General features: G+C 56.1%; 2 protein-coding genes and 1 long non-coding RNA gene across 8 annotated transcripts in view; 1 reads left to right on the top strand and 2 right to left on the bottom strand.

The window, feature by feature from the left end:
- The window catches only part of LOC106505578 (uncharacterized), a 43,514-nt gene extending 38,832 nt beyond the window's left edge, over nucleotides 1-4,682 (bottom strand). Inside the window, exons 1-3 of one of the 2 annotated variants that reach the window (XR_014822921.1) lie at nucleotides 4,222-4,682; nucleotides 1,845-2,160; nucleotides 240-1,570 (exon numbers count right to left, since the gene is read on the bottom strand). This is a non-coding gene — a long non-coding RNA (uncharacterized LOC106505578). Of the gene's footprint in view, nucleotides 1-239; nucleotides 1,571-1,844; nucleotides 2,161-4,221 lie in introns of those variants that run through there. The other variant, XR_014822922.1, reaches the window with a different exon arrangement.
- Nucleotides 35-9,676, top strand: HHATL (hedgehog acyltransferase like). Of its 5 annotated transcripts, none has more exons than XM_005669421.4 (12): nucleotides 35-89; nucleotides 1,863-1,981; nucleotides 2,353-2,420; nucleotides 2,932-3,045; nucleotides 3,170-3,364; nucleotides 3,849-4,058; nucleotides 4,247-4,418; nucleotides 4,897-5,041; nucleotides 5,160-5,195; nucleotides 8,535-8,736; nucleotides 9,121-9,262; nucleotides 9,448-9,676. In XM_005669421.4, exons 2-12 carry the CDS (start codon nucleotides 1,876-1,878, stop codon nucleotides 9,570-9,572), a joined length of 1,515 nt encoding a protein of 504 aa, XP_005669478.2. In that variant the 5' UTR covers nucleotides 35-89; nucleotides 1,863-1,875; the 3' UTR covers nucleotides 9,573-9,676. The 5 variants fall into 5 exon arrangements, 4 of the variants coding, with proteins under 4 accessions (XP_005669478.2, XP_020927370.1, XP_005669477.2 ...); XM_021071711.2 differs by having other exon boundaries at nucleotides 35-127; XR_014822861.1 differs by lacking the exon at nucleotides 8,535-8,736.
- On the bottom strand, nucleotides 7,188-16,458 carry KLHL40 (kelch like family member 40). The gene is made up of 6 exons (XM_013981524.3): nucleotides 15,243-16,458; nucleotides 13,977-14,137; nucleotides 13,590-13,697; nucleotides 13,222-13,407; nucleotides 11,261-11,407; nucleotides 7,188-10,399 (listed from the first exon to the last, which is right to left on the bottom strand). Exons 1-6 carry the CDS (start codon nucleotides 16,401-16,403, stop codon nucleotides 10,288-10,290), a joined length of 1,875 nt encoding a protein of 624 aa, XP_013836978.3. The 5' UTR covers nucleotides 16,404-16,458; the 3' UTR covers nucleotides 7,188-10,287.
- Between the last annotated feature and the right edge of the window lie 1,001 nt (nucleotides 16,459-17,459).

Below are 17,459 nucleotides of genomic sequence, written 5' to 3'. Positions count from 1 at the left end.
ACCCCAGGGCTGGACACACCCCACCGTGGCCCCAGAGCCCAGCTGGTCGGACGGTCGCACGGTCGGACGCAGGACCCCGGAGCCCTAAGGTGGGCAGTGTGCCAGGGTCCCTCACAGCCTCCTCAAGGTCAGTGTCAGCCAGAGAGGCAGCTTCTCTGGGGTCCTTGAGATTTGTAGAGCCCACCCAGGCCCCTCATCCCAGACCTCAGGGCCCAAGGCGGGCTTTACCCCAGGTGTACCTGAGGTGGGCAGGAGAGCGGGCAGGGGGCACTCCTGTGTCCACAGGTTGGCTCAGGTCCGGGGGTCTATCAGTAGAGGTCCTAGGCTGGGGGCCAGCCCTGGCCCTGCTCACAGAGGCCTCACTGGGGACACCGGGCACCGGCCATGGGGAGCTAAAATTGGAAAGTGGCGAGTGGGAGGCAGCTGACAAAGCTATTTCGCGGGCTCTTCACCGTGCTCCGGTTTCAGGCTTCTGCTCCATTAACCCGATCCTCAGGGCCTCCCTACCCCCACCCGGCCCATGAGGAGGTGCCTCGGCCCTCAGAGCAGCAGTGCAGAAGTCAGGCCTGGCAGCCCCTTGGTAGGAGCAGGGGCAGCCAACAGTCTTCTCCAACCTAAGACCCCATGGGGGCTCACTGAGAACACTCAATTCTGTCCCAGGTCCAGTGTATGCCCTTGACAGGTCCCTGCCCCTCTCTGGTCCATGGCCCCTTCATCTGTGTAATGGGGAGAATGCCAGCTGTGGAGGCCTAAGAGAGCTGGTTTTAGAATTTGTGAGAGAGATTTGGGGGGTGAGGGGAATCTGGGGCAGGAGACAGGGCCATGCCAGCCACCTCTTGGCTTATCTAGCCCAAGACGATACCTGGACATATTCCTCCCTTTAATTTGGGCCCTGAGTCTGTCACCCATGGGGCCCTTGGGAAGGCCCCAGGTCAGGCTGGAGTAATATGTAGAGGGCATAGGTACTAGCTGAGGTCCCAAAGATGATCCAGAAGAACTCTTGGGGATGAGCTAAGCCCTGACAAGAGGGAGTGGCCAGGCTCACCTGAGCTCAATACCGGTCAGCACCTTGGGCAGCGGCCAGCACACTCCCTGGTGTCTACCTGGCCCAGCCTGGCCCCACACCCATTACCCCAGGGCACCTCTTCAAATAGCACAGCCTCCAGCCAGCATCCAGAGCCTGAATACACAGAGCACTGAGAGAGTGGGTCGGTGTGGCCGCGGACACAGGCAGGAACCAGAGATGTGGCAGGCCGGAGCTCAGGGGCTGGTTGGGGTAATGGGGATCAGTGAGAAGCAAGAGGCTGAATGCGAAGGATAGAGGCTTGGTGATGGGTCAGGACCTAGGGAGGTCACAGGAAGTAAAGGCTGCTCAGAAGGGGTGTAGGAATCAGAGAAGGGGGCCTGGAGAGGGTGAGGCTTTCTCAAGAGTTGAGGGAAACTTATTGAGGGGAGTGGGGATCCCAGGGCCCTCCTCAGTGATTGAGGTGATGCAGAGGGAGTTTCTCTTCATGAACGTCATCTGAGACCTTGGAGGAGCAGTTTGAGCAGAGGGTGGGGACCAGTCCACCTGAAAGGTATGGAAGAGTGAATGAAGGTGAGAAAGGCAAGCTGAGAGTGAAGATAATGCTTTCCAGAGCTTTCAGTGGGAAGGGCAGGAGCTGGAGCAGCAGCTAGGATGGGGCATCAGATGCTTGGGGGCCTGGGAGGAATGGGAGATGGGAGGGGAAAATGAGGGCATGAGGTTCCCAAGGGGCTGGAGTGGCAGTGTCTGGGGTCTCCACCACCTCAGTGGGGGACCATGAACTGGACCAGGCAGGGCAGGGGGGCAGCAGTGCTCTCACCCAATCTGTCTCTCTCAGCTCCATCCAGGCTATGGGCATCAAGACAGCACTGCCTGCAGCGGAGGTGGGCCTGTACTCCCTGGTGCTGAGCGGGGCCCTAGCTTATGCTGGCCGGGGCCTCCTTGAGGCTTCACAAGGTAACAGCTGGGCCCTGGTGCAGGGATAGGACTCTTCTTCCCCTAGGGGTCTCAGGGCTCCAGCTGGCAACATCAGAAACTTAGAGGCTCCAGACCCAGGTTCATCCCTAGGCCCTAGGGGGTGGGCTGAGCCAGATGCAGTCACAGGAAGATTCAAATGCAGAGGCACCAACAGAGACCTGGACAGAGCCAAAGAGACAGAAAGAGACTGAGGGATACAGAGATCTGGTCCCTGACACACAGGAAGACCCAGAGAGAAGCACAGGCAGAGAGAGACCCAGGCCCCTTTCCCTCTCCCCAGGGGTTAGCCTTGCTGTACAGGCAGGTGTAGGTTGAAGGGGCCTCTCCTCCTGAGACCACTCTGTTCTCAGATGGGGCCCACAGGAAGGCCTTCCGGGAGTCTGTGCGACCTGGCTGGGAGTACATTGGCCGGAAGATGGTAGGTCCCTCACATCCCAGGGTCGCTGAGCCCTGGCACATCTCGCCCATCCCAAACCCTTCCCGACTCTTCCCTGTTCCCAGAAGGCTTGCAAAGGGGTGGGTCTCTGGCTTGAATTTCAGCATCTTCAGTTACTCCAGTGGCCCCTCCTCTGTCCTGCTCGGGCCACATCGAGCCTGCCCCAGACACTGTTCATTTAGGAAACAAACCAAGACGCGCTTCAGCAGGGCCTCCAGCACCACCCTCCCCAAGATCAACACAATACTGGTGGAATGTCAGGCATGCTGGGCAGAGAGGGAGCTTTGAGGAGCTCAGCAGCCCATTAGGTGCCCCTCATTCCTCTACCTGTCTTCCTGGTACTTTCCTCTGAGGGGAAGGCAGGGACCCCAGTCTTGCTCTTCTCTAATGCATAAGAAGAATATGGGGCAGGGAAGGTGGTGGGACTCCAACCAGCCCAAGTGCCAGCCCATCCTGCCCCAGCCCCACCTTAACCTGCCCGGGCCTACCCCAGGATGTGGCTGACTTCGAGTGGGTGATGTGGTTCACCTCCTTCCGCAATGTCATCGTCTTTGCCCTCTCCGGACACGTGCTGTTCGCTAAACTCTGCACGATGGTTGCCCCCCAGGTGAGCTGGACCTGAGCTACCCCAGCCCCCACCTCCCTCTGCCCCACAGCCACAAGGGTTATGGGGAAGCCATCCTGGGATGGCTTATATGGAGAGATAAACAAAGCCTTCTCCCTGCCTGCAGCTCCGCTCCTGGATGTATGCTGTGTATGGGGCCCTGGCCGTGGTGGGCACAATGGGCCCGTGGTACCTGCTGCTGTTGCTGGGCCACTGTGTGGGCCTCTATATGGTCTCACTCTTGGGCCAGCCCTGGCTCTGTCTTGGCCTCGGCCTGGCCAGCCTTGCCTCATTCAAACTGGACCCTCTAATCTCCTGGCAGGTGAGCACTGGGGTGGGGCAGGAGCAGAGGATGCAGGGATAGGACCCCAAACCTCTCACCTTATCCAAAACCTTTGCCTCCCAAGTCTCCCCAAGCACTTCTTTCACTTTCCCACCCATCCCATCCTCAAGCCTTTGACCATGGAGCATGCCTTGCTCACAAGGCGGTCACCTCTGTACAGCAGGGATACATCCAGCTTGTCCCTGCTCTGCCCTGGCACTTCACATGAAATTGGCCCCTTACAGTGGGAAAATAAAAATAAATAAATAAATAAAATAAAATAAAATAAAATAACCTTAGAACATTCAAAAAAAAAAAAAAAAAAAAAAGAAAGAAAAGAAATTGGCCCCTGGTGGCCAGTGTTGACTGGCACTGGCAGAGAGGAAGACAGCAGGACCAGGCTGGGCCCCTGTGGGAAGCTGGGTGGGCTTTCCAGAGACAAGGGGCACTCTGGTGAGCTTGCGGCCTGTTCTCTCCCATCCAGAGCGGGTTTGTAACAGGGACTTTTGATCTTCAAGAGGTGCTGTTTCACGGGGGCAGTGGTTTCACGGTGCTGCGATGTACCAGCTTTGCACTGGAAAGCTGTGCCCACCCTGACCGCCGTTACTCCCTAGCTGACCTGCTCAAGTACAATTTCTACCTGCCTTTCTTCTTCTTTGGGCCCATCATGACCTTTGACCGCTTCCACGCCCAGGTGAGGGGAAACCCTGTGGGCTCCCAAGACAGGACTGGGTCCCCCCTGGGAGGCAGTGATCCCTCCTCAGCCACCAGCGTGGCCTGTGTCTCCACCCTCAGGGCTGCCTTAAGCCGTTTCTCCCCTCACCCTCTGACGCCCAGGCAGTTAGTTGGCAACTCACCACTCAGATACTTGGCATCCCCCAGGTGAGCCAGGTGGAGCCGGTGCGGCGCGAGGGCGAGTTGTGGCGCATCCGGGCCCAGGCAGGCCTCAGCGTGGTGGCTATCGTGGCCGTGGACATCTTCTTCCACTTCTTCTACATCCTCACCATCCCCAGTGACCTCAAGTTCGCCAACCGCCTCCCAGACAGCGCCCTCGGTGTGTGTGCGCTGGGCCAGGGACAGGGACGGGGGCTGAGCCGTCACCTCAGAGAGACTCCACAGAGGCGGCACGACTGAGGAAGCTGACGCCCCAGGGGCCACAGCACCTATCCAAGGGTGGGGAAGTGGGCATTTACTCTTTGAAATGCGTAGGGCTTGGAGGTAGGTTTGCCCTGTGAGGCCCAGAAGGATATCCGACAAAGGCTGCCCCACCTCACTGGGACCCGGAGCTGATTTCCACACCCGGCGAGGTTCTCCGCGTGCCAGCCCCTCCCACCGGAAGTAGGAGGTGGGATCTCCGTGGGGCGGTGCTGGCGCAAGGACCTCCCCCCAGAACTGGGAACTTTCTGTAGGCGGGAGCTTGGCTCCGCACTACCTGTAGATTTACGGAGGCTGGGGTACGAGGAGGGGAGGCCAGCGTGACGCCACCCCAGGCAGTGACGACCCACCCCCCCACCCCCGCTCCCCATTCCCAGCTGGTCTAGCTTATTCAAACCTGGTGTACGACTGGGTGAAGGCGGCCGTCCTCTTCGGCGTCGTCAACACCGTGGCGCGCCTCGACCACTTGGACCCACCCCAGCCTCCCAAGTGCATCACAGCGCTCTACGTGTTCGCCGAGACGTGAGTGCGAGGTCCCAGCTCATGCCCTCGGGGTCCCCACTTAACGTTAGCCTCTTCTGCCATGCCCCAGAGCTCAGCTCCTGGCAGATTCACACCCCCCCCTGCTCTCCTTTCACAGGCACTTTGACCGTGGCATCAACGACTGGCTTTGCAAGTGAGTTGGGATTGGGTGGGGGGGGGGTGTCACACCCATCCCTCAGGTGTCTGAGCAGGGCAGTGTCCCATTCGGTCCACGTTTTCAAAGATGACCCCTGGGCCAGATGAAGCAAGGAGGGAGTGAGGAGGTCATCATGGAAGTCTAGGCGAAAGACAGAGATTTGGATTTGGGTGGGGGCCCTGGAGGTCTTGGAATGGAGACCCAGCAGGCAGCCTGGACAGGACTTGACTGTGAATTGGGGGTGTCAGGAAGGAGAGCGTGATGACTTGCAAGAAGTCATGTGCCTAGGACTCTGGCTGAAGACAGAAGGACCTGAAAGGAGGAGTTTCCGTCGTGGCGCAGTGGTTAACGAATCCGACTAGGAACTATGAGGTTCCGGGTTCGACTCCTGGCCTTGCTCAGTGGGTTAACGATGCGGCGTTGCGGTGAGCTGTGGTGTAGGTTGAACACGCGGCTCGGATCCCGCGTTGCTGTGGCTCTGGTGTAGGCCAGTGGCTACAGTTCTGATTAGACCCCTAGCCTGGGAACCTACATATGCCACGGGAGCCGCCTAAGAAATGGCAAAAAGACCAAAAAAAAAAAAAAAAAAGAAGGACCTGAAAGGAGTGATCAGAGGAGCAGGAGAAAAGTCAGGACTATAGAACACCTTGGAAACTAAGGGAAAGCCCATCCCAGCATTGTGGGGGCAAGCAGTTCAGATGCTGCTGGGGTCAAGGAAGCAAGAGTGTTGGTGGCATGGAGATTTTCAGCCTTCCCCTGGAGAGGCAGGGGCAGGCAAGAAGTGGAGGGAACTGAGGGACTGCACTGAGTGGTTTTATTTATTTATTTATTGTCTTTATTTATTTATTGTCTTTTCTAGGGCCACAACCATGGCATGTGGAGGTCCCCAGGCTAGGGGTCTAATCGGAGCTGTAGCCGCCAGCCTACACCAGAGCCACAGCAACTCGGGATCCGAGCCACATCTGCGACCTACACCACAGCTTATGGCAACGCCAGATCCTAACCCACTGAGCAAGGCCAGGGATCGAACCTGCAACCTCATGGTTCCTAGTCAGATTCGTTAACCACTGAGCCATGATGGGAACTCCGAAGTGAGCGTTTTAAAGACAAGAAATAATGAAACATGCTTGGGTATTGAGGGGCATCATTCAATAAAGAGGAAAAAAATTGTTGATGCAGGAGAGAGGGGTGATTGATAGAGTGAGGTCCCTGAGAAGGGAGAAGGTGATAGAACAAGTGCCAGGCAGGGCCCTGGGCTTTGGGACAGGGAGGAGGAAGAAAAGCCAGTGTGGATGAAAAAGAGTGGATGCAGGTAAGTGTGGGAAGGTGACAGATTCTTCCTGAAGTCTTCGGTTTTCTCCATGAAGCAGGAGGCAAGGTTATCAGCCGAGAGATGCAGGATTGAGGATGGAGGAGGAGGAGCATCTGTGTGCCTTCTTCCCCCTGCCTACATCTCCCACCACACCCACTCATTCTTGCAGGAGAGATGAGGGTAGAGTGGCCACAGCAGAGCCTGGGAGAAGAAGCTGACTAGAGAAATCTTGGCAATGATAGCCTAGACAGGATTGGAGGTAGTGGATTTATGGATTCTAATTATGTGAAGGTGTGGGATTTTCCCCATCAGGGCTTGGCTTCTTGGGTGCAAGTGAGGAGAAAGTGGGTGATTGGACTTTCCCAGGTGGGTGAGAAGGAAAAAGTGAAGGAGAGTTTTTAGGTTAATTGTGATGATGATTCATTGACTATAAGGCTGTTAAGAAGGGTTAAAAACAGGAGGGGGTCATGAGATGAGGAAGGTGACAGTGGAAAGGGGAGGTGTCAATGAGAGCGAAGAAGTAGAGCTAGGGGGCCAGGTTAGGTGGGGCTGGGTGAAGGATGGGAGTTAGGAAGGAGTAAAGCAAGTGGTGAGAAAGTTGGGGTATGGCCATAGGAGTGGGTGGCTGAGGTACAAGTGGAAAGCATTGGAAATGAAGAGGTCAGGAAGAGAGAGGCTGGTTGTGCAATGGATTTTCTACTGAATTTATTTAACAGATATTTATTGACCACCTACTATGTGCCAGGCACTGTTCTAGGCACTGGGGATACAACAGTGAACTGGCAAAGACCTTGAACTCATGGAACATACAGCCTACTGAGGAGGAACACCATAAACAGGTTAAAAAAACACATAAATAAGATAATTTTAGGAGTTCCCCTCTTGGCACAGCAGAAACAAATCCAACTAGGAAACATGAGGTTGCGGGTTCGATCCCTGACCTCACTCAGTGGGTTAAGGATCTGGCCTACCCGTGAGCTGTGGTGTAGGTAGCAGACGTGGTAAGCATTATGAAAAAAATAATAGAAGAGTGTAATGGGATAAAAACTTCTTTATTTGGGGTCTGGGCGGGCCTCTGTGAGATGAACTGAGAATTGAGTGATAAGGAAATCTGGAGAATTCCCAGACTAAGGGAAGAACAGGTAGAAAGGCCTTATGACAGGAACCAGCTGTATGTGTCTGAGGGTCAGAAAGACTAGTAAGGAGAGAACATAGTGAACGAGGGGGAGAGTGGTGAGTGATGAAGTCAGGGAGGGAGACAGAAACCAGACAATGTAGGATCATCTAGCCATAAGAAGGTGGTTGAGATTATTCTGAATGTAATGAGGAGCTTTTAGGGGAGGGTTTGATTATGGAAGTGAGGTGATCCAGGTTACACTCTTAAAAGATGCTTCTAGCTGCTGTATGGAGAATGGATGGTAGGGGGCAGAGGCAGAAGCAGGGAGACGACTTAAAGAGACTCTTGCAATAATCCAGGTGAGAGGAGATGACTGCCTGGGCTAGGGTGATGTTAGTGGAGGTGGTGAGCAGTGCTCAGGACTGAGGAGAGCCTGTAGAATTTGCTGGCTTGGATGTGAGTGGAGAGGGGAATTGAAAATCCAAGATGGCACCAAGGCTTCTAGCCAGCAACTGAATGGATGGTGGTGTCATTAGCTCTAAGATGGGAGCTAGAAAGTGGGTTTGAGCAGGTGCGAGGGATTCAGTCATTCATGTGAGAAGTCCAGGAGAGAGACTGGACTAAAAGACAGATTTGGGGCTCATCAGCATAGAGACTGTATTAGGTGTCTTGAGTCTGGATGAGATCACTTGGAGAATAAATGCAGCTAAAGAAGACAGGAAGTTTGAGGCTGATCCCTCCACATTTTGAATTTGGGTAGAGGAGGAACAGCCACCTGAGGCCTGGAATGTTGAATATATCCAGGATGACAGTGTTGAAAAGGCTGCCCCTGTAGTGTATCCTTTGCCTATCTCCCACCTGCCTCTTCCCACACTCCCACTGGCCCCTTTCCCCACCTTTCCTGCAGGTACGTGTATGACCACATTGGTGGGGAGCACTCTTCGGTGATCCCAGAGCTGGGGGCCACTGTGGCCACATTTGCTATCACCACTCTGTGGCTTGGGCCTTGTGATATTGTCTACCTGTGGTCATGCCTTAACTGCTTTGGCCTCAACTTTGAGCTCTGGGTACAGAAGCTGGCAGAGTGGGGACCCCTAGCACACATTGAGGTGAGCAGGGAAGGCCTGGGGCTGGGAATTGCTGGGGCACTGGAGGGGGTGGCACCACTGCTCTCTAGAGTTTTCCAGCCACACCTGGTTCCCAGTCTAGAACTTTTTCACCACTACCCTCCTGGTTGTCAGGGCAATGGCTCCCCCTGTGGGTATCTAGCCCTCCCTACCTTCTGCAGGGTGCAGGGCATGTGCTCCAGGCCCTTCCTCTCTCCAGACTTCGGTTTCCCATCTTTAACAATGAGGGAGTCCTGACCTGGGACTCTAAGAGACACAGGCATATCCCCGGGACCTGGGTGGCCATGTGGGCAAGGCCTCTGACCACTGTGTCCTCTTTCCCCTGTGCCTCTTGCCTCACTGACAATGTTTTCCTGGACTAAGCAGGCCTCTCTGTCGGAGCAGATGTCCCGCAGGGTCCGAGCCATCTTTGGGGCCATGAACTTCTGGGCCATCATCATGTACAACCTTGTAAGCCTGAACAGCCGTGAGTTCACAGAACTGGTCGCACAGCGCCTGCTACTCAGAGGTGAGGGACAGGGGATACAGTATGTACCAGGCGTCAGTGTGGAGGACTCTGACCTCCTGAAATGTCCCTACTGCACCACAGTTCCCCAAGGACTCATCAGGGAGAACCAGTCAAGTGGGGAGAGAACAGTCACTGGGTTGGGGGATGGCGCTGCTCCCAGACACCATGACTTCCGCCCCATACAGGGTTCCCCCAGACCACGCTGGCTGTCCTGTTTGTCACCTACTGTGGTGTCCAACTGGTGAAGGAGCGAGAGCGAACCCTGGCGCTGGAGGAGGAGCAGAAGCAGGACAAAGAGAAGCCAGAGTAGAGGGGACAGGAAGAGGAACAGGCTCTGCTTAGCTGTTCCTGGGCCCAGGCCCAGCCCAGGCCAGATGGGGCCTGACCGATAGAATAAAAGATTTTTCTACCATGGTTGGCTGTTCCCTGCTCCATCCCCCAGCAGTCTTCTGGCTCCCTATCCATACTGAATGATGAGCTCGAGGTTCCTGGTTGGGGTTCAAGCTCTTGGTGCATACAGACTATGGAGGAGACACACGTGGAGGGCAGAGACCACCGACCTTGGCAACCCAACATCTGAATACAGAAGCCTGGGATTTTTGCTTGGAACACCTGATCCCAAACCCCAAGCTGCTTGCTCGGAAGGCCTTTTATTCTTCCGAGGAGGAGAAGGAGACTCATCTAGGCTGCAAGATATGCACTCAATGGGGACACTCCCTATCTGACAGGCAAGAAGACTGAATCCTGTGGGAATTTACCAGCACACACAGCCAGGCCAGGGACATCCCCCAAGACTCTGCCTCATGGGCCAAAAACACTGAGGGGTATGGAGACACTGGAGAGGCTGAAAGTGTCCCCTTCCTGCCCTAAAACTAGGACTGGGCAGCAATTTTCCTTTCCTGGCTGAAGCAGCCCCTCAGGCACTATGACAGGATGGGATCCAGGTAGGTTCTGCCTCTCCCACACTCCAGGCCTGCACAGGCCACAGCATGGAGGGGCGGGGCACAGTCAGGCCTCAGGGTGGGTCACAGCTTGGTCAGGCGCAGCACGTTGAGCCGCACAGGTAGGAAGGTGGCCCCAGCGGCATAGGCAATCTCCCGCAGGACGCCCTCCCACTTCTTCTCGTCCTCATTATATCTGGGGTGGGAGGAGGAAGGAAAGGGACAAGGAGCTTGGTCAGCCAAGTCCAAAGTGGAACCCAGCAGGGAAGGGTGGCTGGGTGCCGTAGGCCACCCCTGGGGAGTGCCACTGCCTAGCCCCAAGCTCATCTCCAGGAAGGTCTGCTCCTGGAGAGCACCCATGCTCTGGGAAAGGGGGCCCACCCCCAAAGAACACCCACCCAATATTCTCAAGGAATCCCACACTTTGAAATCTACCTCCCTCCAGGAAGGTCTACACCTTCCCAAACCTCTCTGGAGAATTTGCTCACTCAACACTCCAAGAAGGCCCTCCAGGTCCCATTTCCCCAGGAGCACTGCTCCCTAGAGGCTGCCTGCAGCCCTGGGGACCACTGAGGGTTCAGAAGGTGCCCCAGGTGGCCAGAACCTCTCCCCTCCACCCCTAGAAAGGACTGGCCATAGAAGGCAGTGGTTCTAATAAGATGGGATCCAGCTACTTCTTAATCTTGACCCAGCACTCCTCACCCAGAGCAAGCACCAGAAGCAGGGAGGGCAGAGGAAAGGACTGGCTGCCTCTCAGGGCCCACTCTGTTTCTGTGGGTTGGTGCTCTAAGCTTGGCCTTGGCTCCCAACTGTGACAGTCGATGCTCCACAGTGGGGCGTGGTGCCATGTGTGCGAACTCGGACTTTTGCAACAAACCAGAGAGACTGTGGGCTGAGCAGGGCATGTCTGCTGCCCCTTCTCCACAGGACTTCCTGGAAGAGGGATCAGCTCTACTGGCCGATGAGGCTGCCACCCACCGCCTCGGTACCCAGCCACAGAGCTGAGGGGCATCTGCCTTGCTCCTGACTCCCCTCACCTTACTGGAGCCAGGCTCACCTCCATATGTCATTGAGTTCTGTGGGAACCAGCTCTCCGGACTCAGTCTCCAGCGTGGCAAAGCCACCGACAGCATAGAGGGTACCCGCCAGGCTGACCAGGCTCAGTGAGCTGCGCTCCTGTGGGAAGGCCTCAAAGGGCGCCCACCTGTGGGGGAGGAGGGAGCACAAGGGGGTGTATCACCCAGGGGGCCTCAGCGAGCCCTGTGACTGTCCCCTGCCAGCACCCACAGCTTCAACTGCACCCTTCGAAATCAGACTCCAGGGCACCCATGCTCCCAGTGCAATCTCCTGTTTCCTGGCCTCTCGGGAATACCCTCTGGTCTCTACTTCTTCCCCATCCTCTTGTCCCCACCATTTCCCTTACTGTCCCTTTGTCATTCCATCCAACCTGCCCCATGAAACCCAAAAGGGATCTCCCCAATGTCCTACCTTCACTCCTGAACCAGCTCCCACTTGCTACCTTGGTGACCATTTGGCCCCAACCCTCTTCTCCTCTTCACAGCCCAATTGCTCTTAAGCCGTCTTCAGTCCCCTCCCTTGGCTCCCAAAGTTGGGCCTTCCTCCCACCCTCCACAACTGCTCTCAGATTCCCAACCACCACAGGGCTTTGGAATCCAGGGCCTAAAGCACACACCTCTGCAGGTGTGACTGTCATTGCCTCCTCCCTCCCTAGCCTCACATCCTCAAACTCCTTCCAGAATAATGCATGTGCCCCGCCTACCCCTCAGGGCTTAGGCCTCAACTTCTCCCACTTATACCTTCTCTCCTGAGGGAGCTGGTCTCCTCTGAGTTCTGATAACCCCCAGATCACACCCTCCAGCTCAGCCCTCTTTCTGCCCCAATAGGCTCCTCCTGCACACCCTCAGGCACCTCAAATCCATATGTCCTAACTGGACCCTCATTTTTTCCTACCTAAGTCTAATGGTTCTTCAATAAATGACCTCCCATCCTCACTCAGAAGCATCCATCTCTCCTTGCAGCCCCACCATCCAATCAATTGCTAAATCCTCTTCTATTTCATAAGCTTGCTCTCAAATGTGGTCCAGGGACCAGCAGCATCAGCATCACTTGAGGGTTTGTTAGAAAAACACTCTTTAAGTCCTGCACCAGAGCTGAGAATCAGAATCTTCATTCTAGCATGATCTGGGAGAAGCACTGGCCTGAGTCTTTCTCCAATGCATCCTCTCTGCCCCACTCCTGCTGTACCCCCAGCTCCAGGCCACTGTCCCCTCTTGCTATACAGCTGCACTCTTGCCTCTTGGGAAATCCCTATTCTCTACAACAACCGCCATGAGGCATTTTAGCAAAACACAGATGGCAGCTTAAAACCCATCAGAGGCATATCATTACTCTCAGGATAAAGCTCTTCAGCGTGCTCGCTGCCTCTCCAGCCCCTGTACCCACCATCTTCACCTCTCCTCACCTACCACACTTCATCCAATCTGACCAATGCCCTTTCTTCCAATGGACCTGCCTTTTTTTTTCTCCTAACTGCTTTGGCACCAGCCTTCCTTTGCCCTGGGCATTCTTCTCCCACCACTCCTTTAGCTGGCTAAGTCCAACAGGTCTTCCAGCCTCATTTCCTTCCAGACCTCCCAGGGCAGGGCAGCTTCTGTCTTGGTCACTGCTGATTCCTTAGCACCAAGCCAAGTGCCTGGTGTGAGCCTCTGATTAAGGAAACTGGCATCCCTAGGGAGCTCTCCCTAGCAGACCAGGCTGGCCATAACCCTTGCCCCACTTTGTGAGGGAAGCCCACCTTACCACTGATCAGGATAGAGGGGCTATTTCTATGCCAATGTCCAAGCTCAGTAGTTGAGACCCAAGACAGGGGCTATGATTCCTGCCAGGGCAGATACAGAGGGCCCAGAGCCACGGAGCCAGGCAGCTACGGCAGGACCCTTCGATCCTGGCTGTCCTGTGGAAGAGTGGGGTGGGAGATGAAGGGGGAAGCAACCATACTTGTTGTCTGTGATGCTGTACACCTCCGCCGAACTGGTCAGCCCTGTGTCTGTGACCCCAGCAGCCACGAAAATGCGGCCATCATGGACGGTGGCCCCGAAGAGTGAGCGGGCCATCTGCATAGGGGCCAGCTCCCTCCACTCGAATTTCTTAGGGTCATAGACGCACATCTTGTTCAGGCACTTCCTGTGGGGTGGGGGGTGGTGAGTGAGACGAGGAGTCAGGAGCAGAGCTACCCAAGCCCCTTGGCCCAGTCCCTCCCGCTGCCTCCCAAAGCAACCAGGACAGACCCCTGACAACCTCTGTTAGACTGCTTCCGTTCTACCCAAAGACGCGGCTGCTGCATTCCCTCCAGGCCCAAGCCTCACCTGTCGCTGCCTTTGCCACCAATGACATAGACAAGGTCCATGTAGGAGAGCACCGCGTGGCCATACACGGCATAAGGCAGCGGGTCTGATTCGCCCCATTTGAATGACCTAGAGGGGAGGAGAGTTGGGTGTTCTCATTCCTTGCCTCTGCATTCACTCACCACCCAACACATACTGGGGTGCACCTGCTTCCTTACCGGAATCCCAGACCTCTCAGCTGCTCGCTCTCATCCCACCTGCCAACCGCCCCGCCCCTATCCAAGCCCTGGGCTCTCACTCCCCCACCACACCCCTCTCGGGACCAGCCCCCAGGCTCCCGCCCAGGTCCTCAGCCCCGCCCCCGCCCCCCCCCCCCCCCCCCCCCCCCCCCCCCGCGTCCGTGCTCACAGCCTGTCGTAGCACATGACCGAGTCCAGGCTGCGCTCGCCGTCCTTGAGCTCTCGGCCGCCGACCACGTAAATGGAGTTGAGAGCCTCTCCCAGGCCGAAGAGGCAACGCGGCGATGGCAGAGGCGGCATACCCAGCCACTCTGAGTCCAGGTGGTCAAACTGCGGGCCGGGCACCCAGTCAGCAACCAGCCCCCCCACCCCCATCCCCGTCCCCACCCCCGCCCCAGTCCCAGTCCCAGTCCCATAGCCCAACCTTGTCTGGCCACCTCCAGGTCACAGAGGAGCCAGGGACTCCAGGTAGGGCCAGCACAGCCTGGAGGAGGTGCCTGGATATGATGCCCCAGCTCCTTTCAAACTAAGAACACCTGAGAGTTCCACCTCCCAGGTGGCAGGAGACCGCCATTATAGCATTGTGATGGGCTTCCCACAAAGCTGAGAAAGGCCTCTGAGAGGCCCAGCTGGGGCCCTGGCCCTTCCCCAGGACAACTCCTGAATTAAGGCCTGCCCACCTCTTGTTTTCCACTCCATCCCACTGCAAAGGAAATTTCCAAATATAGCCACTCACTCTTTAAATTCTACAGTGTAAGTGTGCCGTCCTGGGCATTCCCACAATCTCGCAATAACCATACCAGTGGCTCATCTTTTAGGAGAGTTTTCTGAAGGCTGAGCACTGTGCCCCTTACCCCTCTCAAATCTGGTCAAGCCTCACTGAGCACACCACTCACTAGGCTCCTTCCCCTCTCTTCCACTTACCATTCCCCAGTCAGAAGCACTGCACCCTCCCCTCCTTATCTCCAAATTCCACAGACTAGCAAGGCTCAAACCTACTTGGCCAGTTACTAGGAAGTCATTTCTGCCCTCTGAGTTCCCACTGTCACATCACAGCTTGGACTGGGCACCTTCCTGGTCCTTCTGTGCCAATGGGAAGACAAGGGACACCCAGGACAGATCCCCAGGCTGATCTTGCTTCTCCTTCTCATAACCCTAACCACCAACCCCTGTGCAGAGCTAAAGCCTATCACACCATCCTAGGGCTGACATCTCTCTGAAACTGAGACACCAAAGTTATGCATCTTATTGTTAACTCCCTATACCTATCTTCGGCCTTCAGGCAAATGGCTGTCCGTCATCCTCCTTGGTCTACGTCTCAGCCTAAACCAATAACATTCCCCAACAAGTAGACACAAGCCTCTCCTGAGCTGGAAGACTGCTCCCAGTGCCCAGAAACCAGTATCAGCCGCCCCTCCCAAGGCTGGCCAGGCACCTGCAAGAAGTAAGCGCTCATGGGGTCCTCTTTGTTGTCCTCATTGTAGAAAAGACCCCCAGCCACGAAGACCTGGTTCTCTTTGGTCACCAGGCTGACATGGTTCTTGGGGATCTGGGTGGAGAGGGATGCACAGTAGCACTCGTTGGCTGCTGGATCATAAGCCACAGCGCCCTCTTCACTGATCATGAAGATGAGGTCCTGCAGGAACATGCCAAAGCGCAGGGTGTCATTGAGAATCCCAGGTAGGACACGCTCATCTTCCTCCTCATTCTCTTCTGCCTTGGCTTCTGCTGTGCCCTTGTCAGTGGCCTTGGCTCCCGCTGCCTCCTTTCCCTTCTCCTTCTTCTTCTTGCGCAGCACGGTGAGGCGGCCCTCGTGTGCATCCTTCACCATCTGCACCTTGCGCAGCAGCTCGGGTTGGGCACGCACAAGAGGGTGGCGCTCCACGCGGCTCTCCAGGAAGGCACGCGGCAGTAGGCGGCAGCGCACGCTCTCGAAGACTGTGGGCAGGGTGCGCTGGCGCTCTGCCTGAGCCTCAGCATCGCCACTGCTCGCCCATCGCATCACCGCCTCGAACACCGCCTCCTCTTTCTCCACGTTAAGGCCATCGCTGGAGATGATGGCAATGAGCTCGTCAGCTGAGAGTCCGAGGAAGTCGGCGTCACGCGACACCAGCGAGAAGCGCGCGCAGATGAAGTCGCGGGCGGCCACGGCGAGGCGCGCGCAGTCAAGCAGTAGGCCAAGGCGGAAGACCGCCAGGCAGTTGGCAAGGCACAGGCGCTTCTGCAGGAAGGACACACAGATGGTGAAGATGGACGGGATCTGGAAGCGGTGCGCGGCGGCGAACAGATCCTGCACACTCGCCTCATCCAGCGCGATCTCCGATGTATACAGGTAGTGCAGCACCTGGGCCACTACATCTGGGGACACTTCTTCCAGGCGCAGCTCGCCGGCACTCTCTGGCTCAGCCAGGAAGCGCGCCCGGAAGTAGGGGCTGCAGGCGGCCAATACCAGGCGGTGGCATGGAAATTCACGTTCACCCACCCGTACCACGCAGTCAAGGAACTTGCCATGGTCCAGCATGTCCTTGAGCCCATCCTGCAGGAGGGTCTGCTGGTACAGCCGCTGCTCCTCTGCCTGCTCCAAGCCTAGGGCCATGGTGGGTGGCCTCCTCTCCGCACTCCCTGCCTTCCCGCTGGGTTGCGCTCAGTCTATGCAGCTGTCCAAATGGGGATATATATAGAGATGGACCAAGCTGTAAGGCGAGCTGCCTGGCCTCCTGCACATGACGCGGAGGGGACAGCTGGACTGAGCCCCCCGCCCCCTCCCAGAGCAGCCTTGACTCAGCCCTGGAGGCTGACGGGACGGGGGTGGGTGTCCTGCTCCTCCCGGAAAGATGAGGTCCTTGTTGCCTCATTTCTAAATGGCACACAGTGAGGCCTTGTCTGCGTTCCTTGTTGGGTCAGTGCCCCTCAGGGAAAGGGATGACCCAAGGGGCCCCTCAGTCCAAGGAGGGGGATGCCTTAGAGTCCCTCTTCCAAGGTCTCTTTTCCTTCATGTCTTCTGGGCCTTTCTGCCTGGGCCCCTATATCCTCCTCCTTGGAGTATATCTCACTGTAGCCACCCCTGGACACAGTGTGCTTGGGTTTCCTACTCAATGAACATCGGCAGTGGGGACTCTATTGCCACAATTTTAGATTGGAAAGATCTTTCCCCCTTTTTTCTGAGACCTTCCTTGGACTGTGTGAGAAGGCAAGAAGGTGCCTTAGGTAAACAAGTTCACTGCTTTCCTGTGACGCCAGGGCAAGCTGATCACTCTGATGAGCCTAACTGATGGGTGGGTTCGATTTTAAGGTTCTCAGTTCAGTTCTGCTGAAGTTTGAAAGCACCAAGGTGCTGTGTTCTTGGGTGTACACTGGCACAGGTTTTTACCATTGTAAGCTGTCAGGCTAGAAAAATCCATGTCTTAGGATTTAACTATTATAGGTGTTTAAACCCCTAGGGTTTTAACATTCTGGGGAGTGACATTCTGGATTCTAGTGTTCAAAAAGTAACATTCAGAGTTTAATATTCCAGGATAGCTGTCTGTGCTCATAGTTCTTGGTCCATAATAAGCTTGGTCTGAGCCTGTCTGGCCTAGGGCCCCTGCACCCCTATCATCTAAGGGATTGGCATAGAGGCCAGGGACAGCCAGACCCAATGCCCACCCTGCTC

Source organism: Sus scrofa, chromosome 13, assembly GCF_054392235.1.
Source record: "Sus scrofa isolate SSC_HxYL_T2T_F1_AM1 chromosome 13, Sscrofa_HxYL_maternal_Yorkshire_Landrace_v2.0, whole genome shotgun sequence".
Taxonomy (NCBI): domain Eukaryota; kingdom Metazoa; phylum Chordata; class Mammalia; order Artiodactyla; family Suidae; genus Sus; species Sus scrofa.
This window is presented reverse-complemented; position numbering and strand designations above follow the sequence as displayed.